The sequence below is a fragment of the Leucopleurus acutus genome (assembly GCF_964270905.1).
Source record: "Leucopleurus acutus genome assembly, chromosome: 6".
In the NCBI taxonomy this organism is placed as follows: Eukaryota; Metazoa; Chordata; class Mammalia; order Artiodactyla; family Delphinidae; genus Leucopleurus; species Leucopleurus acutus.
Window position 1 is genome coordinate 104,490,262 of NC_139149.1, and position 22,745 is coordinate 104,513,006.

Genomic DNA, 22,745 nt, shown 5'->3' on the forward strand with positions numbered 1-22,745 from the left:
CCTACTATATAGGTTGCAATAATATTAAATGCTCCAAGTAAGCCTAATAGACAATGTCTTCAAATATATTAGATATACATGAAAACATACTGGAAACAAAAATCTCTCAAGCAACTAAGGGAGCTTGTAACATAGAAGATTATTAAAATAGTAGTATTAATAAGTATTATTGCTACTGTTATTCATCTTTATTATACTATTTTTATAGTAAGGGAAGTTATAGACACTTTTTCAGATGTCTCAAAACCTTAATAAATACATAGAGTTTGTACAAAACACAACCTTATTGGAATGCCCCTTATATTCAATTAAAAGGTAAAATTAAAACCTCAGCCTAGATAGCAGCTTCCAAGGCACCAAAAACACTTAAGGCCTATACTATCTTTGGTTGTTGTCCTTAATTCCAGCCCTGAAAAATTAATGAATTCAGGACATTAAAATCAGATACACTGTATCTGGACTGAAATTACAGTATTAAGTGTATTTAAAATGTCTAACATCATGTATGAACTCTGAACTATTAACATAATTTTGAATCATTATACAATTTAAAAAGCTAAACATTTAGAAAAAGTATTATTGATATAAGATATACTTTACATTCAAAATCATGGATTATGACAATATAGTTTACACCCTGTCAGTAGAGGACCAAATGCAACAAAACACATTGCAATAAATTTATTTAAATTAGCTCAAAAATATGACATGGAGTTAAAACACTGCAAACAAACATTCAGCCTATTGAGCAATGAAGCAGTTGTTTTAACATCCAAGTAGCCACATACAGTATAATACAGACATGAATAATGATAAATATATTATGTTAAACAATAATTTTTGCTAATTAACAGAAAAATCCCTTTTAAGTTATTTTTGGCATGGTGCCAGAGGCTCTGTCAAATAACTGGATGCAAGGCACTGCTTATTTACAGGTTCACAACACGTAGCACTTGGAGTCTTCAAGTAGATGCATGGTTAAAACGTAGGCTTGTTCATGTATTCTTCCATTGTCTGAAAGAGAACCATATATAAGAGCAATTTTCCCTTAAACCACATCCTTTAGCAGACTGTGAAAATTCTTCATTCCCTTACTCATTTATTTTGCCATTAGAAGAAAGAAGTTTTTGTTTTTGTTTTTGTTTTGGCTGCACCACACAGCTTGTGGGATCTTAGTTCTCTGACCAGGGATTGAACCCAGGCCCACAGCAGTAAAAGTCCAGAGTCCTAACCACTGGACCACCAGGGAATTCCTGAAAAGAAGTTTTTGAAGTGTACATGGTCATAAATCTTTGCATTCTAATCAAGAAAGGTGGTTCAAAGTTTGAGTAGAATTTGTATACACATCCATATGGCTGGAATTAAATAACTTTCAACAGAGAACTGGCTAAACTTGACCACAAAGGGAATGTCTGATAAGAGAAATGCTAAAGCAACAGCTGCGAAGCTATCACTGTTGACTTCAGAAAAATGTGCCTGCTAAAATAACCATGAGGACTACCTCCAGACACAGGTATTAGAGAAAGTTGTATAACGTATGTATCGTTACATACATACCTAACATATGTATCATTACAGATACAGAACATCTTATTGCCAAGACATAAGGGATAAACAGACCATAATTCTTAAGAATTTCTTTCATGTAGTTTGAAAAGGCTTTCCTCCGAAGTACATAAATTATGTTTCTTCATCCGCCTGATAACTTACCAAGTTTGCTAACATGCCACAAGGCCCTAATTTTTTCCCAGTACTTTAAAAAAATGTTTAAATGGATTCACAACCACAGGCAGAGTTCAAAGTTACAGTCATGTTGCAAGCCCTTTATTATGCATGATGGATGGACTTCCTCTTCTACCCTCTCCTGTTATAAACATATGTTTGTGTAACAAGGCCCTGGGTTGAATCAATCGGGGAGCTCAAGGGGCCAGCCTTTGGTAACACCCCTACCTCTTACATGGAAGTCACAGCGCAATCAGCAATGCTTAACCTGTTCTTAAGCTTGAACCCCAGGAGATGTGATTCACGTGCACCTGCCAGGGAAGACATCGACCAGCGTTGCCCAAAGAGACCGAGATCATGGCTAAGCAAGACTGCTCAGAAGATACTAGGGTTAGAAATCAGGTTTTCTGACTGTGTTCACCAGCTCTACTTCGAACTCCAGTCTTCCTCTGCTGAAAATACTTGTGGTCCATTATCCACACTTTCTTATAAAGCTCTTACACCTCCTGGATGAGCACTGGCCAAGAGAAGCCCACACCTTAAGATCTCTGCCCTGTCTCTCCTCTTACAGATACTGCCCATGTCTGTCAACTTGGCAGGGGTATCACATTGGCCAGGGGCCCATGACTATTTCTTGGTACCTAGACTTTAGCCCATTTAAAAGAGTATACAAAATTACAAATATAAAATTGGGTATAAATTTACTTAGAATGAGAAAAAAATGAGAGTAGATTACAAATTTTTTTTTTTAATTACAAATATCGGGGCTTCCCTGGTGGTGCAGTGGTTGAGAGTCCACCTGCTGATGCAAGGGACACGGGTTCGTGCCCCGGTCCGGGAAGATCCCACGTGCCGCGGAGCAGCTGGGCCCGTGAGCCATGGCCGCTGGGCCTGTGCGTCCGGAGCCTGTGCTCCGCAACAGGAGAGGCCACAACAGTGAGAGGGCCACGTACCGCAAAAAAAAAAATTACAAATATCACAAAATCCAGAACAATAGCAGAATGGTTTCATTCACTAAGTGCCTGACACACTTCTATAATATCTTACATATTCATTAGATGGCCACAAGTTCTTTGCAGCTGAGCTATCTTACCTTTGCAAATTTGACCATATGAGCCTGCAGCCTTAGAAGGGATCTGGGCCAGGAAAGGTCCTAGAGTTGTCACTTCACTGGCTTCACAGTTCATTGGTCTCTAGCTATTGGCACTGCTTCACACCACCGGATAAGTCAACCTGCCTGAGACTGCGCTGGCTGCCCTTTCTGAGCTGTGCTGTTACGTAGAGTTACATGAGCCAATGACATATGAGGTTGGTACTTTCTTGGGCTTGCCCCTTTAAAGGTTGGAACAGACATTTAAGGCTGGCACAAACTTAAAGATCTCTGCCCTAGCCTTTCACAAGTGGACTAGGGTATCTTGGGACCCCAGTTATCTATCCAGCACAGCAGTGTTTCTTGTGCATGCAGCACTATGCATGCTATGAGTTTTTATTGCATTTTAACCTGGTTAAACCATAATGCAATAGCTGTTTAACATGGTTTGTGCTTTTAAGGGTGACAGTATTGGGGTGCACCTAGCCGGTTCTCAGGAATCCGCACATACACATATGAGGTATCCTATTGCTTGATCTAATGAGGTACCATTTGACCCTCCCTTCTTAACTTGCTTTCTTATTCTGTGGTTGGAACATCCTCTGTTTGTCGCCCCCACTGGTGATCCCAAGAATTGCAACCTCTGTATTTAAGGATCACTACCTTATTTCAGAGTTTCTTTTTCCTTCTAATCATTTTTGCACCATTGTCCACAGGTACCTTCAAAATAAGGTACCTCTTAAAGTCATCCCTAACCACTTAAACTGTTCCTTTCTTTCCATATTATCAACATCTAGCCCCGGTACACTCAGAATAAGCTCTGAGCATTTAGGGCTTTAAGACTACGTATCTTCTTACTAAAAATGTAGAGACAGTTTTTTTATTCTAAAAAACTTTTATTAGGTAGAGGTCAGGGAAGAGTTCAGGGCCTACTCTGAGATTTTCAGTTGTGCTAAAAGTAAAAGCAATATTACAAAGGCCTCCCTTAAACGTAAGCAACAAAGTTTGTATTCAATACAAATACATGCTCAGGTCCAAAGGACAGGGAAAAAAGAAAGCAATAATTTTTTCTCTTTATGCAGTTATATTACTTGTGCCTATTCATATGCTCAACTGCTCTGACCAGATACACAAAGCAAACCATATATACAAAGTCAATTTTTCAACCAGCTCCCCAGATGTTCACTGACGTAGCTGAAGTACCAGATCCCAAGAGAACACTGGTAACACTGCTTCTATTTGGCAGGTGTTGTGAATTCAGTGAAAGATTAGAGGGCAGTCATGATACTGCCTGCTCACTATGGGGACACGGCAGCTAAATGGAGGGTCCCCTGAGACCCACCTATCAAGACCTTCCACTCAATCACCAGGGACACCAGGGAATGACCAATTAATGTTTAATTGTGAAAGGCCTCTCTCTTGAAATAGCAGGCAATACCTGCTTCCCAGATTTAAATGGAACTAGAAGCACCAGATAACCTGCAAGCCCTTGAAAATTCTACCTCCTACAGAGGGGAAATTCAAAATAACCCAGGTGTATCTTGGCCCTAATTCAAGGAGCTTTAATTACTGAAGTGCCCAAGACCCTGTTCAATGTCTGTTTCTCCTATAACGTGATTCCACAGTAAGGACCCTGAGGATAGAATTAAAAATAACCCGCTGGCATATTTTAAGAAAGGTAATGTAGAATTTCCAAACCACTGATTTCTCAAGTACCTTGTAAAATTCCCTTCCTGTGTCATTTGGAGACAGCCAAGTGAACATCAGAAAGTTTAAATGCGTTTTTTTGAGGTGATAACGCATCTAGAAATAAATGCATCAGCTTCCTAACAGGCAAGCACAGAGGCTCAGGGGTGCCCTGTATCCTTCTCGGTATCCATTCACCTGAGGACTGGTTCCCTAGATGGGCAGGAGCTAGTAATCAGCTCAAAGATGTGCCAAACCTGTTGCTCGGAAGTCATGTCTAATGTTTTAGTCACTGAAGCAGGCTCTTATTTCCAAACAGCAGCAAGAATGGCTTTAATGCCAATTTTTAAAAGACACTTGATAATGCTCTGGAATCTTCTGACCAGCTATCATGAAAATAGAAAGATAGATTCAATGATGCTGTGAGAAGAACCTAGAGGTGGCAGAGCTGGGGTAGAAACCAGGTCCGCAAAGGCATGCTTGAGCAGGGGCTGGTCAGATCATCTCATTTGGGAGGGCAAAGTTCAGTGGGGTGAAGCACCCTTTCTCACAGTGCCCACGGGAGGACTGAAGGGGTTAACGTAGGTACGTTCCGATATTAGGGACAATGCAAATCTGGACTGTATCTACAAGAAAAGCCCCAGTGTATTTTATGTAAGTATCACAGAGTCAGGAACATGACCAAATGGCTGCTGCAGGGCCCATTTATCCCTTGACAAGCAAGCCACAGAATTCCCAATTTATTTATGCAAATAAGAGCACACATACAGCCTCCCAGGAAGGTAGGAAATTTTAATTAATATGATGATCACCATCTTCAATAATAAAGCTCTAGTATCCCTGGCAAGTAAAATAATGATGTATTGCTTTTCTCCTTTCCCAGGGCAGCACAGATATTTTAATGAAAGGCTTTTTATACCTCCCATAAAATTATTCTTGAAGAATAGCACCAAGTATGTAATCCCTTTTCGATAGTGTGGTATCCTCACTGAAAAGCTCAGACATGAAGAGCAAAGACTCTGGAGCCCAATTACCTGGGTTCAAATCTCTATTCCATGCTTACTAGCTGTGTGACGTTGAGCAGTCATTAAACCTCTCTGTGTCTTAGTTTACTCATCTTTAAAATGAGGGTAACAATATACCTACCTCTTAGAGTTGCTGTGATAATTAAATAAGTTAATACACGTAACTTACTTAAAAACTGCACCCTGGGACTTCCCCGGTGGTCCAGTGGTAAAGAATCCTTCCAAGGCAGGGGACTCGGGTTCGATCCCTGGTCGAGGAACTAAGATCCCACAAGCCATGCGGCAACTAAGCCTGTGCGCCACAACTGCCGAGCCTGCGCGTCTCAACTAGAGCCCGCGTGCTGCAAACTACAGAGCCCATGCGCTCTGGAGCGCACGTGCCACAACGAAAGATCCCGCATGCTGCAACTAAGATCCAATGCAGCCGAAAATTTTAAAAATAAAATAAAAATTAAAAAAAAAAGAATTTACCTTAAAAATAAAAACTGTACCCAGCACAGAGTAAACACCCAGTAAGTGTCAGTCAGTCTATCACCACTACCACCATCGCCATCACAGCACCACCATCATCTTTTCCCAGGGCATGAGAAACTGTGTACTGACCTCCTGTAACATATCAGAATCCTCAATGGCTTTAACAGCAGATTTCTTGGATGTTTCCTGAATTTCTCCACCGATTATAAACTCATCCAGGATAAAATAAGCCTTTTCAAAATTAAAGATAATATCTAGCTCGCAGACCTGGTAAGACAAAAATGAATATTTTGATAAACTTGCAGTAGTATCAGGGGAAACATGGGCCAGTGATTCAAGCTTTTCAACAGTGACACCCATGTGGCACACCAAAGATAAAAATATCAGATGGTATTTTAAAGCCAGAAAAGTAGAACTATGGAAATCCAGGCCCTGAATAAAAGTAAAACCACATTCTATTAAAGCTGAGCATGTCCTTAGATAATACTGTTTAATGTCACAACGGGAAATTTGAGACCCAGTCCAGGAGTGAAGCTGCCCAGCTCACCTCTCCATCCGCACAGATAAAAGCTGAGCCGCCACTGCGTTTCAGGCACGAGGGCAGTGCTTCGTTGCTCCGGCCCTCTGGTCTGTAAATTTGGCTCCTAGCTTTAGAACTCTCAGAAGCTCATTCTTCAGAGGCAAATTAGCTCAATTGTGTTAATTTTTCTCAAAATTATGTCCCAGGCCGGTGCTTCTCAAACTACAGAGTATATCCCAATCACCCAGAAAGCTCATTGAAACACACACTCCTGGGCCCTACCCTGGAGTTTCCGATTCAGTAGGTCTGGGTAAAGCCCGACAGTTTGAACTTCTCATGGGTTCCCAGGTGATGCTAACGATGCTGGTGTGGGGACCACACGTCGAGAACCGCTACCACTGTCACAGACCCAAGCAGAGTCTGATAGATTTGGTTAAATGTAGCAAGTAGCAAGACCACTCCCCATAATGCAAATAAGGCTCAATTCCAATGTTTCAACCAGACAGCCACTCAGGCACCATCCCGGCTGTTTCCCTTCTCACATATTCCTCAACTCTCGCTTTCCATACCTTACGGAAGGTCTGCTCACTGAAAGTTTTCAGTCCTCTCCCACCTTTATGGCTCAGCGGCATCTGATACACTTCACCCAACCCTTGCTTGAAAATCTGCTCCTGCTTACGCCCTGATGTTGGCAATACCACTCAGTGCCCGTTTTCCTCCTCCATCTCTGATGGTCCTTCTCAGGTTCCTTGGATGATTTATCTCCCCCCCGAAACTTGCATTCATTTAAGAAGTATTTACAAAATGCTTGGGACACATCAATCGGCAAAACAAACATCTCTGCGGCAGGTTGCTTACATTCTAGGGATGCACCTTCTTCCTAAAGACTGGTGCTTCCCAAGAAAGCCTCATCTCTTTGCAACACATACATTCTCCTAGATAATCTCGTTGACGCTCTACAGCTGGGTCTTCCATGCAGGTGGCTTAACGAAGTGAGATCTTTATCTAGGCCTGATCTCTCTCTGCAGCGCTAATCCAATATTTTCATCCACTAACCAGAAATTTCTGCCTGGATATTCCTCAGTCTACATCCCCGTATTCCAAACTGAATCAAGCATATTCTTTTCCCTTTAGTCCCTGTTTTGCTTAGTAGCTGCAAGCTCTATCTCGTGGCTTAATCTAATTCATTCTACAGTTCAGCTTAAGTTCCCCTCCCTCTCATTCCTCTCTCCCCCTTGATCTCATGCCTCTCAAATTTGATCACCAATTTCTATGGATTCCATCTTGTAAATAAACCCCTAACTTCTTGTCCATTTTCGCCGCTACTCAGGCCTGCAACGTCTCTCGCTTGGGGTGCTGCAGTGACTTTCTAGGTGGTGTCTACCCACGTGAGGCCAATGACCACTAGCACTTTGCTAAAGTGCTGATCTGGGTCCTTCCCTGGGTGAGGTCTTCTGTTCAGGACAGTTTTGATTCCTCAGCATGGCATATAGGAATCTTTACAGCCCAGCTCTCTGGCTTCCTGTGCTGGTACCCACACCATGCTAAAGCTACACATTCCACAAACTCACCCTGTTCTTTCATGCCTTTACCCTTCGCACATTCCAGAAATTCCTGGAATGTTCCAAATGTCTTTTCCTTTATTCTGCTGGCAAAATCAGACTCATTTTTCAAGGCCAAATTCAAAAGGTATGAGCACAATGATTCCCCCAAATCCTCTTTTCTCACATAGAGATTCTGCATCACTTCCTTCGTGTTCTCTTACATCTTGTGTGCCAAAGTATACGCTTACTTATCAATCACTTCCCCTTGTAGTGTGAGCTCAGGTACAGAAATTGTCTTAGTCATCCATATACCTCTGGAACCTGGCACATAGCAGGATGCAATAAATGTTCTCAGGATAAATGAGTGAGTTGGCCACCATACAGGCCTTATTTTTATGATGCTGGGGACGAATGGCTTCCCAGATCGACAATCCTATGACTCTACATACAATGGATGTCAATATTTTAACAAACTGCTCCATATATTTAGGATTTAGGTCAATAGACTTGCAGACTCTCCAAGGAAAATGGTTTATATTGACAGATCCAACTGAATCTAGAAGCATAAGAACAAATAAGTACAAAACCACTGTGATAAATGGCCACCTAAGAAGAACTAATCTAATGAATCTGCAAAGGGTGTGGTCTCTTCATTCATTAGAAAACAGCATCAAATCAACAAGTGTGTGTGTGTGTGTGTGTGTGTGTGTATACACACACACACAGCTAATTTCCCCTCCCTACAGGGTCTGTCTGTCTGTCTGTCTCTCTCTCTCTCTCTCTCTCTCTCTCTCTCTCTCTCCACACATACACATACACACACATATATGTGTAAAACCAGTTGAAAATAAGAGTCTATTCACTGGGACATGATACTATAATCCAGGACTTCCCCAGAACTTTAGGGTTCCCTCTGGAGAACAACCATCAGAAAAAGGATGGCATCATAGAAGGAAATATTCTCATCTTATAAACCCTTTTATTTCTAGAACACTCACTCCAGAAATTTGAATGAGACTAGAAGTGAGCTTCCCAGGCAAAAATGTAGAGATCAGAGTACAGGTTAAAAGTACAACAATGGATTGGGAATAATATTTGCAACATATATAACAGAAAGGAAAGCACAGTCTCCATGATATAGAAAGGATTCTCACGAATCCCTGAGACAAACACCACAACATAAAAAATCAAATAAAGGCTGTCAAGAAGCAATTAATAGACAAGGCAAGAAATGGAAAAGGCCAATGCACACCTGATAATATATACAGCCTCACTAGTAATCAGAAAAATGCAAATTGAATTAATGACCATCTGACTATTAAGAAGAGATAATATCCATTCCTGGTTAAGCGTATGGATACATAGGTACTCGCACTCACTGTTGGTGGAATTTGTAAATTTTACAGCATTTTGAGGGCTCAAACTGTAGTGTCCATCAGTTTTAAATGTACAGATCCTTTGACCCAATAATTCTGCAAGGAATTTATTCCTATGCTATACCCAAACCAGTGCATAATAATATATATTAATAACAAGGATGATGGCAGCATCATTTATAATAAAAATTGGAAACAACTCAAAAATCCAGCCATAATGGAATTGCTTAAATAAAGTATGGTCTACCCCTACTGTGTATCGTATTATATACCATGGGAATTCTATGCATAAAGTTGGAAAGAATGAAGTAGATTTCCATGGATAGACATGGAAATAGCTCTAAGATAGACTGGCAAGGGGAACAAAAGAAAGTTGCAGAATAATATGTATAATACAATACCTTTTTTTTATTTAAAAAACCGTATATGTCTAGAAGGAGATGTAAAAATATGTATTATTTTGCAATTTTAAACAATATAGATAAACAGAAAGAAAGCACAGTAGATTAGACATTCATGCACATTAAAGAAGGTACAAGAAGTAAGCAGTTACCAGAGATCAGAAGAGGTGGGAAGTCAGGATTTATAGTAGCAAGAGCTGGGGAACCCCAGAGTTCAAGGCAGGTGTAGACCAGGAATCCAGGACAGACAGGAACCTCATGAGAAGAAACGAGCAACCAGAATCCTGCAAAGTGAACTTGACAGATACTAATGCAAGTTCTCTGGGAACTTCTCATACCCCACTCTCCACTCTCCTAGCAGCAAGCCATCCCCAAGGCTGTAGGGCTCGCCAATGGCCACGGGGCAATTAATTTACTGCACCTAGTTTCAAGGGGTAGGGATAAGGGATAAGGTTAGGTAATATGCAAAGCCAGATACACACACACATACACACACACACACACACACACACACACACACACACCCCTTGATTATACAGTTACTATCTCCAGATCATAAGGGAAATGGCTACACAAGTTCTACTGGCCGAATAGAGAATGTTACAAACAAGCAAGTCACTCATATACAGCAACTTCAAAATACTATTCTATTTGCTATTGAGTCTAACCCCGAGAGGTTATTGTATCTGAGAGTAAGAAGAGAAAACACCTCAGAACCTGAGACATAATGTAGATTTCTTCAGCTACTGTCTAATTACTCAAATACTACTTCTAATTCTACCTTCAGGGCGCTGCCCCAGTATATCAGAAATGTACCCTTGATGCTCAGATGACTGCACTCCATCTAATTACGCAAAAGCACATGGCTTCTGTGTTAATAAACACATGAGCCTCTTTCCTTATTTTTTCTCATTTTCTCATGTCTCTCTATTCTGGAAGAAAGCTTATAAAAGGAAAAAAACAGTGGTAATTTAATGTTACCTTTGATCTCCTAGCCTTGTGTTTACTACAATTTTACTATAATTTGGCTTGAGGGACGTCTGTTATAGCATAATACATGGTGTAGTGAGATTATTTCTGGCATTTAAATAACTAAATCTTTTTGGATAGAATTTAAGAAGGACCTTCCCTTACTGAATTCTGTTCTAAAGTAAGTACAAAAAGTTCAGGTTATGTACAGCAAATGCATAAAAGGATGTATAAAATAATAATGCAAAGTACAGTTACATAGCGATTGACAGTTTATAAGTATTGTTAATTATACTGTCTTTGATCCTCATAATAGCCCCCATGACATTAGCAGAGTAAATATTTCTATTCAACTTTTTGAATATCATTTTTCTTATCTGTGAAAGAGATCTATGATGAGTCAAATCATGGGTTTGTTGAGAAAGCCAGCTGACACCAGGATCCAGCAGGACATAGAGCACCCCTCCCCTGACAACAAGAAAACTCCCTGAATCAAGACAGAACCTCTCAGGCTTCCCTGGTGGTGCAGTGGCTGACAGTCTGCCTGCCAATGCAGGGGACACGGGTTCGTGCCCCGATCCAGGAGCCCACATGCCGCAGAGCGGCTGGGCCCCGTGAGCCATGGCCGCTGAGCCTGCGCGTCCGGAGCCTGTGCTCCGCGGCGGGAGAGGCCACAACAGTGAGAGGCCTGCGTACTGCAAAAAAACAAACAACAAAAAAGACAGAACCTCTCCAGCACAGCAACCTCTGCACCGTCCGGGTGCATCAGTAAAACCTCACATAACAGCCTGTAATGGGAAAATATGGCAGGTGTCGAAGTCCTCAAACTGACCCTTATCTACTCTGAGACTCTGAGGCGTTGCCTCTTAGCCTCTATAAACTGGGCTTCATGCTGCTTACTGAAGACTGGAAGATTAACTACTTAATCCTTGTAAATCTCCTGGGAATTGAAAAGTGCTAAAAATAAATAAATAAATAAATTAGTAGCCAGAGATTTTGATTTATCTGTCATAGGAGGGTAATATTTTCTAGTCTTACGAGAAACTCGGTACAGAGTTTTTCCCTGGGATAACATAAGGGCAAAATTCAAGGACACCTTCAGGATTAACACAAGAGGAAAAGAAAACCAAAGAGAAAGATACCATCCCTGAGGCGGTAAGAACTGTCATAAGAATGTCGTAAGAATCAGTATCGCTGGGCTTACTCCTCACAGCTAATTAATAAGAATTGAACATGTACTGGGCACAGAGGCTTGAACTGCTCTTAGCTGCTCTTAGCTTAAAGAAAGATTCACTGAACTTTTTTAGTGAATTAAATTTTGGTCCATGACAAAGACAGAGCTTCTAAAGGTATGCCAAAACAGGATGAAAAATTAATAATATTAGAGAAATAGGAATGCATCCTGATTCTGCTGACACTTCAACTGGGCTTAGAATTAGGGAAGTTGATTCAGATTCTCTTGAGAAAGCAATATGTTCTGAAATATCTGATATTTGGTCAGATAAGATTGAGATAAAATTCAATCCCAATTCACATGACCACAGTTGGACAAATCTAAGAAAACACAACAGGTCAAACCAGAGTGCGGAAATGAGGGGGGAAAAGGCAGGCGATGGGAATCTCTGGGCCTCAGGAGAACTCTTTCAGGGCTTTGCTAAAGGCCAAGTCTGTGGTTTATTTCAAAAGAAAGTACTGCAATGTCAGAATTCCTCTGAAAAATTGAAAGCATAAAATTAAATAATCTCAGGTTTGAAAACTTGCCACTATATATTTGCAAATCTCTCTTTAAATAAATGAAAATAAACTTGGTGAACCAGGAGAGAGCAAAAGAAAAATGGTCTTTTTTTTTTTTTTTGGCGGTACGCGGGCCTCTCACAGCTGTGGCCTCTCCCGTTGCGGAGCACAGGCTCCAGACGCGCAGGCTCAGCGGCCATGGCTCACGGGCCCAGCCGCTCCGCGGCATGTGGGATCTTCCCGGACCGGGGCACGAACCCGCGTCCCCTGCATCGGCAGGCGGACTCTATCACTGCGCCACCAGGGAAGCCCTGTCTAATTATTTCTATACGCTGACCAACAAACTGAAATCTCTGAAGCAATATTTAGGTCTTATAACATAACTTACAAAGACAAAAAAAAAAAAAAAAAGAAGAAGAATCAAAGAGAGGGAGGGAAAATTATTTCAGAAACCTTTCAGGTACTCATCCTTGTGAAAACTGTTGCAACAAACCTGACAAAACCTTAACCAATACTTCAACTGCTGTTCATTCCATTATATAGAATACAGTACAGAAAACTCTTCGGAAAGCAAATTCTCTTAACAGCATTTAATAAAAAACTTCAGAGGGCTTCCCTGGTGGTTCGGTGATTTGAGAGTCCACCTGCCGATGCAGGGGACGTGGGTTCGTGCCCCGGTCCGGGAAGATCCCACATGCTGCGGAGCGGCTGGGCCCGTGAGCCATGGCCACTGAGCCTGCGCGTCCGGAGCCTGTGCTCCGCAACAGGAGAGGTCACAACAGTGAGAGGACCGCGTACCGCAAAAAAAAAAAAAAAAAAAATCGTCAGTGAGCCAGGAAATAGGGAAGAGAGTATTACTGAGAAGAAAACATTTTCCTAATCCACTGATTCATTTCTTGAGACTGTGAACTAGATAAAATATTTCTGGAACATTCTCTAAAATCTGGCCCAGAGCTGGTTCCAAGGGCTGAAAAAACGAACAAATAAGTCCCAGGTCATGATCTCGAGATACTCGCAATTTGGTGGTCAGGCAAATCCTGTACAAGTTGAGGATAATACAAGGCTGCTGCATGTTGCTGGAGCACTGGATATGTCAGGGATAAAAAGACAGAGAAGTGAGAAGGTTGGAGCAGTGGTCTGGGACCAATGTTTACAATGAGTAAATGCCAAGCTAAGAAATTTGAATTGTATTCATTAAAGATGGAGGAGAGTGACCGAATGTCACCAGAGATCTGTGCATTGGAAGGACAATGCTAACAAACAGGCCAGGAAAGGCAAGCAGAGATGAGCCCAGAGGCAGAAAGGGGGAGAGATGAGGTTTAAAGGAAAAGCAAAACTGTAATCCCAAGTAAAACTATACTAGTGAGAGTGAAAGGAGATGAATTTTCGTCCAATTTGAATAGACAGAGGCAGACTTAAGTAAAGGGTGGAGAAATATGTAAGGAACACTGTCCTGCATTGAAAGATCCTAGGATGTCATAATTTCAAGCACAAGACTGAACAGGTTTTCAGGAGCTAATTTGCAGTTCGTGTCACGTTAAGACTGAGGTGAGCGTGAGAAGCCCAGTGAACAGCATCATCAGCAAAGTGAAGAAGAGTCATCTGGTGATGGATTTCCAGGAGACAGAGTCTAGTAGACACACAGGAGAGAAGAAAGAAGGAGCAGGAGGGCACTTAGAGGGCAGGGGGAGGGAGGGAGCTGGGGAAGAGACCAAGTTGGGGCCTTCAAAAACACAGGATGGGCTTCCCTGGTGGCGCAGTGGTTGACAGTCCTCCTGCCGAGGCAGGGCACACGGGTTCGTGCCCCGGTCCGGGAAGATCCCACATGCCGCGGAGCGGCTGGGCCCGTGAGCCATGGCCGCTGAGCCTGCGCGTCCGGAGCCTATGCTCCGCAGCGGGAGAGGCCGCAGTAGTGAGAGGCCCGCGTACCGCAAAAAAAACCCCCAAAAAACAAAAAAAACAGGATGAGAATTAGCAGAACACAGTGTCAGGGCAAAATAAAGAGGAGCGGATTTAAAGAAAGCATTGCACTGAGCAAGGGTCCAGTGCTGCAGAGAGGTTAAGGCAGGTGAAGATGAAAGCAGCATCACTGGTGTTGACCATTATGATTTCCTTGGAGGAGTAAAGGTGAAGCCAAGCCCTAAGCTGCCGCAGAGTGAATGTGTTCTGGGGACCAGGGCACCTCGTAGAGTGTACTGCTTGGCAGTAAATGCATGGAGATTGAATAGCAATGTGAAGGAAAAGGATTTTGGTTTTGTTTGTCTGGTGTTGTTTTTTTTTCTTATGTATAAATAATATTAAAGAACCCTTGGAGCTTAGTAAAAGAAACCAGAGAGAGGATAAAAAGGCACAACAGAAAAGAGAAGACAGTCAGTGGGGAGTAAAGGACAAAATATCAAGGAATCCTTCACAATTAAATTCTAGTGTCTAGTGTGGCTGTGGTCTGGACATACACACACCACCTGCCTCTGGAAAGCTCTGGATCTTCCATTTACTAAGAATTACAGGAAAGGGGGAAAGCGTTGCATTCTGATTCTCGGCGCAAATGCAGTTAATATTTTAGACTTGAGAGAGAAAAGGAATGTGAAAACAGACAGAACTGAAGTCGGAGCTGGGGTGGAGACTGACTCATTCTACAGACCAGGACACCACTTACATTTCCAAAGTATTTGTCCAGCAACTCCACATAACGATGCACAGTCTCTAGTGTCAAGAGCTCATTGTCCTGATTTTCTACTGCACAGCAAAAATATAAACTAGCATACCTTGAAAAGAAAAGAAGATAACATAAAATATGATGACACATTACACAACCTGAAGATGGTTTTTTCCATGAATATGCAGTTACCGCTTCCTCTCCAGGGATTCTTCCTGTCCACATCCAAGAGGGAAATCATTATTCATCATATCCAATAGCCTCCCAAAATGTAAAATAGAATATGTAAAAAATATGGTGGGGATTGGGTTATTTCTGTTAATTATGTGAAAGGTCCTCAAAACTTTACCTTAAGGAGCTGTGATCAGGGGACACAGAGTCCTTTGACCCATGGGAATCAGGGTGCCTGTTCATGCCCCTCCCTGGATGGTGAATTGTCCTTTCTAAACTCCAGAGCCCTGACCAAGGGGCCCAGGGGCCCACGTGCCCACCCTCTTACTTTATACTGTAGTGTGTCTCTTCATACTGTACTGTACTATAGTGTGTCTTACTTCATACTGTACTGTAGTGTGCCTCCCATCCTCAGCTTATCAAGTCCTCCCCCCGTCATGTGTGTTTCTTCTGCCTAATACCCTCCTCACCCCATACATGTGGCTCACTCCTCCTTCTTCTGTAGCTCGGAGCTTGGGTGTCCTTTCCTCCAGGAAATCTCTGTCCTCTCTGACTGCACTGGAGGCCCCTGCTATGCATTCCTGTGCCTCCCTCACAGAGCATCCAGAGCTCTTCATTCCGTATTTCATGGCCTGTCTCTCCCCCACTAAATCAATGGCTTCCCAAAGGCAGGTACTGAGTCTGCGTTGTTTACCCAGTAGTTATAGATAGCTGTTGAGAGAACTGCTGAAGCCTATTCTTCAGGTAATGGTTTAAATCACAATTGAGCCCCAAGTTGTAGAAACCAGGCAGAGAGTAGGGACAAGCCTTTTGTCGGCAAGGATTTCCTGGGACTCTGTCTTTCTATCCCTGGGATGCTTATTACTATAAGGGCCTTTGCTGACGTCTCCCACGATGCTAGTACGAAAAGTTTTGACCTTGGGCCCAGCAAGAGAAGCTTGGTCCAGGCACTTCCTGGTAATTTACTCCATTGAATACAGCCTTTGATGTTACCTCTGTCTTTCCCCTTCCAGTTTTATAAACACACCTTGTGAGAGCCTTTCTAATGTGTGTTTTCCCTCTGACAGTTGCAGTATGATGTTGGATGCAGGGCCAGATCGGCTGTGTTCTGGTCCTGGTTTAGGCATCAGTTATCTGGGTCTTTACGAGCAAAATGACTTTACCTCTCAGGGCCTTAGTTTCCTCACCTAGAAATTGAGGTCCCTTTCTAGTATGGTCTTGCCATGGCAAGTAGGTACAGTAAAGAGAGGATATACAGTCTTTAAAGTCAGAAAAATCTGGATTTGAATCCTGGCTCTGCTGATTACCACTCAATTACTGTGACTGGGGACTAATTACTTAAACTCTCTGCAGCTTCAGTTTCCTCATCTGCAAACGTGAATAATAAAGAGCTGCCCATCTCTCTACCATGTTAACCTTTTTTCTATAGCATTTGTTACTAACTGAAACTGTTTTGTTTGCTTAACAGATGAATAAGTTCCAAGAGAGCAGGAATGTTCTGTGTCTTGTTGCTACCATACGCACAGTCATTAGAACAGTGCTGGAAATATAATAGATGCTCATAATTTCCTGAATGCATGTGTACATTATCAACACATAAATTAAGTATCTAGAATCCGTCCTGGCATACGGAAAGCCTTTCAATAAATGAGAGTTCTCTTCTATTTAGTCTACTGGTACAAACGTTTGGCCTCCAGCCTTCAAAGATTTCAGTAAATGATAGAATTGGTGTTGCAATCTAAAATGCTCGGGACTCAACAAACCAAAGAGTAATAAGAAATTCAGTTCTCATGAAGTTACTCACACCTTTTATAAACAAGTTTTAGCTCCTTCCAGTCAACAAAACTGCTTGTCCTCTGACCACGAGAGAGAATAATCTGAACAATTTCCCGGGTAATCTTTTTCCTTTCCTTGTCAGGGAGAGTAGTGTACCATTTCTGCAGCCGTAATTTCCCTTGTCGACTGAAGAGCAATATGAAATGAATCTAGAACAAATAAAGGGAGAGAAAAAAAAACAGAATTTGGTCAGCCAAATCATTCTACCATAGATATTAAAATACAGCAGCAGGGTTTACAAAGGATTATTCTGAACCGAGGAAAAAAATAATTACCAGCATGAAAACTATCCCCTCTGACAATTACATTTAACCCCAAAAGAACAAAGAAATGCACACACCACAAACATAGCTTATTTATACTATAGAAGAGAGGTAAGTTTTCTTTTACGAGTCACAAACTCATAGTGAGAAAAAATATATCAGGGCAGAATAGAACTCTTTTGAGAAAATATTAAATTCTTCCTTCACAAGCCAAAAAAAAGTTAAAAACAGTAGAAGGGTTTACTTTAAAAATTATACTCTTGCTTCATATCACAAGTATACAAACCAAATGATAATATAGACATAAAGAAGAGAAGTAAGGGAAGGAAATAAGGATGAAGCAAGGGGGGAAAGTGAGAAAACTAGCAGGGGACCATATTCTAATTTTTAAATAAAAATTATATATATATTTCAGGTGTACAACATGATGACTTGGTATACACATACATGGTGAAGTGATTACTATAGTCAAGCTAGTTAACATATTATCTCCTCACACAGTTCTCAGTTTTTGTGTATGATGACAGCACCTGAAATATACTCTCTTAGCAAATTTCCTGCATTCAATATAGTATCATAAACTATAGTCAGCATGCTGTACACCAGATCTCTAGATTTAGTCATCTTACATAACTGCAACTTTGTTCCCATTGACCAACATCTCCCCATTTCTCCCACCTCCCCATCCCTTGTAACCACTGTTCTACTCTCTGCTTCTGTGAGTTTGATGCTTTTAGATTCCACATATAAGTAAGATCATGTAGTATCTGTCTTTCTGTGCCTGTCTTATTTCATTTAGCATGATGTCTTCTAGGTTCATCCACATTGTTACAAATTACAGGATTTCCTTCTTTCTAAGGCTGAATAATATTCCATTGTATGTGTACGTACGTATGTATACACATACACACAGCATACTTTCTTTATCCATTCATCTGTTGATTACATGTCTTAGCTATTGTGGACACTCAGGTTGATTACATGTCTTAGCTATTGTGAATAACACTGCAATGAACATGGGAGCGCAGATATCTCTTTGAGAAACTGATTTCATTTCCTTTGGAAATATACCCAGAAGTAAGATTTCCCTTGGAAATGCACCCAAAAGTACTATCATATGGTATTGCTTTTTTTTTTTTTTTTTTTTTTTTTTTTTTTGCGGTACGCGGGCCTCTCACTGTTGTGGCCTCTCCCATTGCGGAGCACAGCCTCCGGACGCTCAGGCTCAGCGGCCATGGCTCACGGGCCCAGATGCTCTGCGGCATGTGGGATCTTCCCGGACCAGGGCACGAACCCGTGTCCCCTGCATCGGCAGGCGGACTCTCAACCACTGCGCCACCAGGGAAGCCCGGTTTTGCTATTTTTTAATTGTGTGAGGGACCTCCATACTATTTTCCATAATGGCTGTCCCAATTTACATTCCCACAAACAGTGTGCAAGGGTTCCCTTTTCTTCACACCTTCACCAACACTTATCTCCTATCTTTTTGATAATAGCCATTCTAACAGGTATAAGATGATGTTTCATTGTGGTTTTGATTGGCATTTCCCTGATGATTAGTGATATTGAGCATATTTTCATATACCTGTTGGTCATTGGTATGTCTTCTTTGGAGATATGTCTATCCAGGTCTTTTGCCCATTTTTTTTTAAATTGGATAATTTGTTTTCTTGCTATTGACTTGTTTGAATTCCTTACACATTTTGGGTATTAACCCCTTAACAGATGTATGGTTTGCAAAAATTTTCTTCTATTCCATAAGTTGTCTCTTTACTTTGTTGTCTCCTTTGCTGTGCAGAGGCTTTTTAGTTTGATGCAATCCCATTTGTCTATTTTTGCTTTTGTTGCTTGTGCTTCTAGAGTCGTATCCAAAATATCATTGCCCAGATCAACGTCAATGTCAATATCAATGTCAAGAAGTGTTTTCCGTAGGTTTTCTTCTAATAGTTTTACAGTTTCAGGCCTTACATTTATGTCTTTAATCATTCTAAGTTGATTTTTGTATGTGAAGTGAGATAATGGCCCAATTTCATTCTTCTGTGTGTGGATGTTAGTTTTCCCAACATCATGTATTAAAGAGACTGTCCTTGTCCCACTGGGCATTCTTGGCACCTTTCTCAAAGTTCAAACTAAGTCTCAAATGTAAGCTCTTTACTCCACCTTGTGGGATACTTGGCTGAGAGTTTTAGAGTCAACCATCTCAAGATACAGTTTGGCATCACAATAAATGTTTACAATTTAAATAGTGTGTTGACCACATTAGGAAGAAACCTGATTTTATTTTCAATTAAGTATCAAAGTGTGTATTTGAAATGCACATTCCTATTTCAATGAATTTTGAAAGCTTTACATGAAGAGAAGACGCTGTAGAAATTTACTGTGGAGCCTGGGAGGTACGGAAGATTTGTTTTTCAGAAATTGTCAGATGGTCTGATCTTTATCTTATGAGATTAAGTTTTCTCAATCCACAGTATAAGAAGATCAAGTTTAGAATCATAATTTATTCTGTTGCGTGTTTGTTTTGTTTTAAAAAAAATAAAATTCATTATTGAGGTTAATTGTATCATGGAGGGAACAATATATACTAGGAGCCAAAATAATTACAATTTTAAAACTTTCTACAAATAAAATATTCAACTCTTTTTATTAAAGAGAGTTGGCTCTGAATGTCACAGCACAAATCATACAAACTCATCCAAAGACCAACAGAAACCAGGCTCTTTCCTCAGAGCATCCCCTACCCCAACCTATAGAATTTGAGGTCTTCTTAATAAACTACATTCTTTCTTAGAAAGGAAACATCTGTTAATAAGGACTTGAAAACCAAGACATGGCAAGTGAAAAGAAAGCAAGTTAAAAAGCCCTGCTCAACTAGCAGCTTTAAGAAAAATCACCCTCAGTCCAGAATTGTAAGCATCTGCTTAGTACAGAGCATTTTCTTAAATACACATTTCACTATCAGCACAGGTATAGATAATTCAATAATGAAACACAGCTACCGCTTTCTAAGAATCATATTGAGAAAGGTATTTTTTGCTTCCAAGAAGAGATCATCATAAAAGTGACATTCTATGGACTTGAGGATATGGGGAGGGGGAAGGGTGAGCTGTGACAGGGCGAGAGAGAGGCACGGACATATATACACTAACAAACGTAAGGTAGATAGCTAGTGGGAAGCAGCCGCATAGCACAGGGATATCGGGCTTGGTGCTTTGTGACCGCCTGGAGGGGTGGGATAGGGAGGGTGGGAGGGAGGGAGACGCAAGAGGGAAGAGATATGGGAACATATGTATATGTGTAACTGATTCACTTTGTTATAAAGCAGAAACTAACACACCATTGTAAAGCAATTATACCCCAGTAAAGATGTTTAAAAAAAAAGTGACATTCTATAAGTACACAATTGAATGGGAATATAATAATAATAATAAAACCTCAGGATCTTGAGAACAAGGTTCAGCTTTGGATTATCACCAGTGGCTAAGACTATTCGATCCCATTTCTAGTGACTGGTCAGACCTTTGCTAGAGAAATGAAATCCACAGATTTTCTTGGTGTTTACTTTGCATTTCCTGTCAGAAAATTTTCTTCTTCACATCTAACCTAAATCTTTTCTGTTACAATTTAAACCGATTTTCCCTGATTTTATCCACAGAGCAGATTAAAAGACAATATATCACTACCCTCGAAATAATAAGAAACTCTTCAAATACTTGAAGACAGACTTTAAAGTGTACCTGGAGTCCTTTCCTTCCAGAAGAAATTACCCTGGTTTCATGCCTTCTTCTTATTGGTTCTATTATCAGATTTCAAAACCATCATTGTTACAATTCCTCCAGGATTACTTCATAGATAAATGTCACTTTTAATTTATGGAGCTCAGATCAAGGAGCACCAGTGAGTGGCTGGAACTATTGCTGAGTTTAATTATGGATTACTTTCTATTCCTTCTACTGCAACTTTCCCTCAAGATCAAGTGCCTGCCTTCTTAAACGGCTCAACAAGGTAGAAAATAAACAAATAACCCTTTTTCATTCTAACAATGAATTCAAAGAGAAAGGATGATCAGGAACATAATACACACATCCATGAAGCGATTTAAAATATAAAAATGTGTTTCAAATTCAAAAGAAGTAACAAATAGGTTCAAGTTTATCCAATAATTGCATCGCATAAGACAGTGTTGACAGATTTTATCCTCTCAAGTTCTGCTCTGAGGGAGAAGAAGTGTAGCTCGCTCCTGTGTGTCTGGTGTCTGTTGCCTCTCCAGAGTTAACAGTGTAGCATGAGAAAACTGGCGGAATGAATTGTAGTGATTCACAGGAGTTCATCACCTCGAGCAATTAATTGTATCCAATTTATCAGTTTAGTCATTCAAGGCATATTTGGATAATATGTTTCAAGAGGTTAATCAAATACCATTTTTGATTAGCATTAGCTTGAGAGTATGAGAAACAGGCAATTGGGAGGGTTTGGATTTTTTTCCCAATATTTACAAAGAGCCAACTTCAACTCAAGTTGATGTCATAAACAAACTTCAACTGACTTCAGAACACCCAGGCATTTTGTTTCAATAACAGTGCTGGCAAGAAAGGAATAATGGAGAGGCTGATTGGTAATCCTCTTCTGGGAAATGCCAACTCCAGAAACAACCATAACATCCAACGAAGTGTGATGGGCAAGCCTGAATTCTTACATTTGGCCCAAATGCTCTGGCCTTAGGTAGGCATCTGATCACCGAGCTCTCCCCTCCCTCATTCAAGGTTAACCTGAGACAATAGCAGAGGAAACAATCACATTGGCAGCTGAATTAATTGTATTTTAGAGACCTTAGAGCACAGATCATTTGTTCACGCAACGCCTATTTACTGAGTGCCTACTCTGTGCACTATGAACCTACAAGGTAAAACTTGGTTCTTTACCTTGAAGCGCTTTTAATCGTGATAAAGAATACAAAAAAAAAAAAAAAACCCCAAAGTAAACATATTGAATTAAAACAGGGCTTTATCTCCTCTACCTCCCAAAATGCCACTAAAATGACAATAGTAGAATTTTCTTAAATGCATTAACCCTCAAAGACTAGGAGAATGACAGGGGTTGTGATAGCAGCCAAGAGATTTCAACAAATCTTTGGAAGATGGAAGGAGACAGAAGAGTGATAACTAACTTAGCAAAATAAGGAAAATCGTAGCTTAAGAGGCAGATTACAAAGACAAACCAGCCACGCTCCCAGAGAAAGCCTGAGGGCAGCACTTGTGGGTACCATGGCTAAAAGTTC

The 22,745-nt window shown here is 40.9% G+C and overlaps 1 protein-coding gene across 2 annotated transcripts in view; it reads right to left on the minus strand.

Annotated features, from left to right (window-relative positions):
• Window positions 1–666: 666 nt before the first annotated feature.
• The window catches only part of AP1S3 (adaptor related protein complex 1 subunit sigma 3), a 53,419-nt gene continuing 31,340 nt past the window's right edge, over window positions 667–22,745 (minus strand). The window contains exons 2-5 of one of the 2 annotated variants that reach the window (XM_082841826.1): window positions 17,175–17,353; window positions 15,198–15,306; window positions 6,127–6,264; window positions 667–1,014 (exon numbers count right to left, since the gene is read on the minus strand). In XM_082841826.1, coding sequence (XP_082697952.1) covers window positions 979–1,014; window positions 6,127–6,264; window positions 15,198–15,306; window positions 17,175–17,353 — 462 coding nt within the window. In that variant the 3' untranslated portion in view covers window positions 667–978. Of the gene's footprint in view, window positions 1,015–5,779; window positions 6,265–15,197; window positions 15,307–17,174; window positions 17,354–22,745 lie in introns of those variants that run through there. The other variant, XM_082841825.1, reaches the window with a different exon arrangement.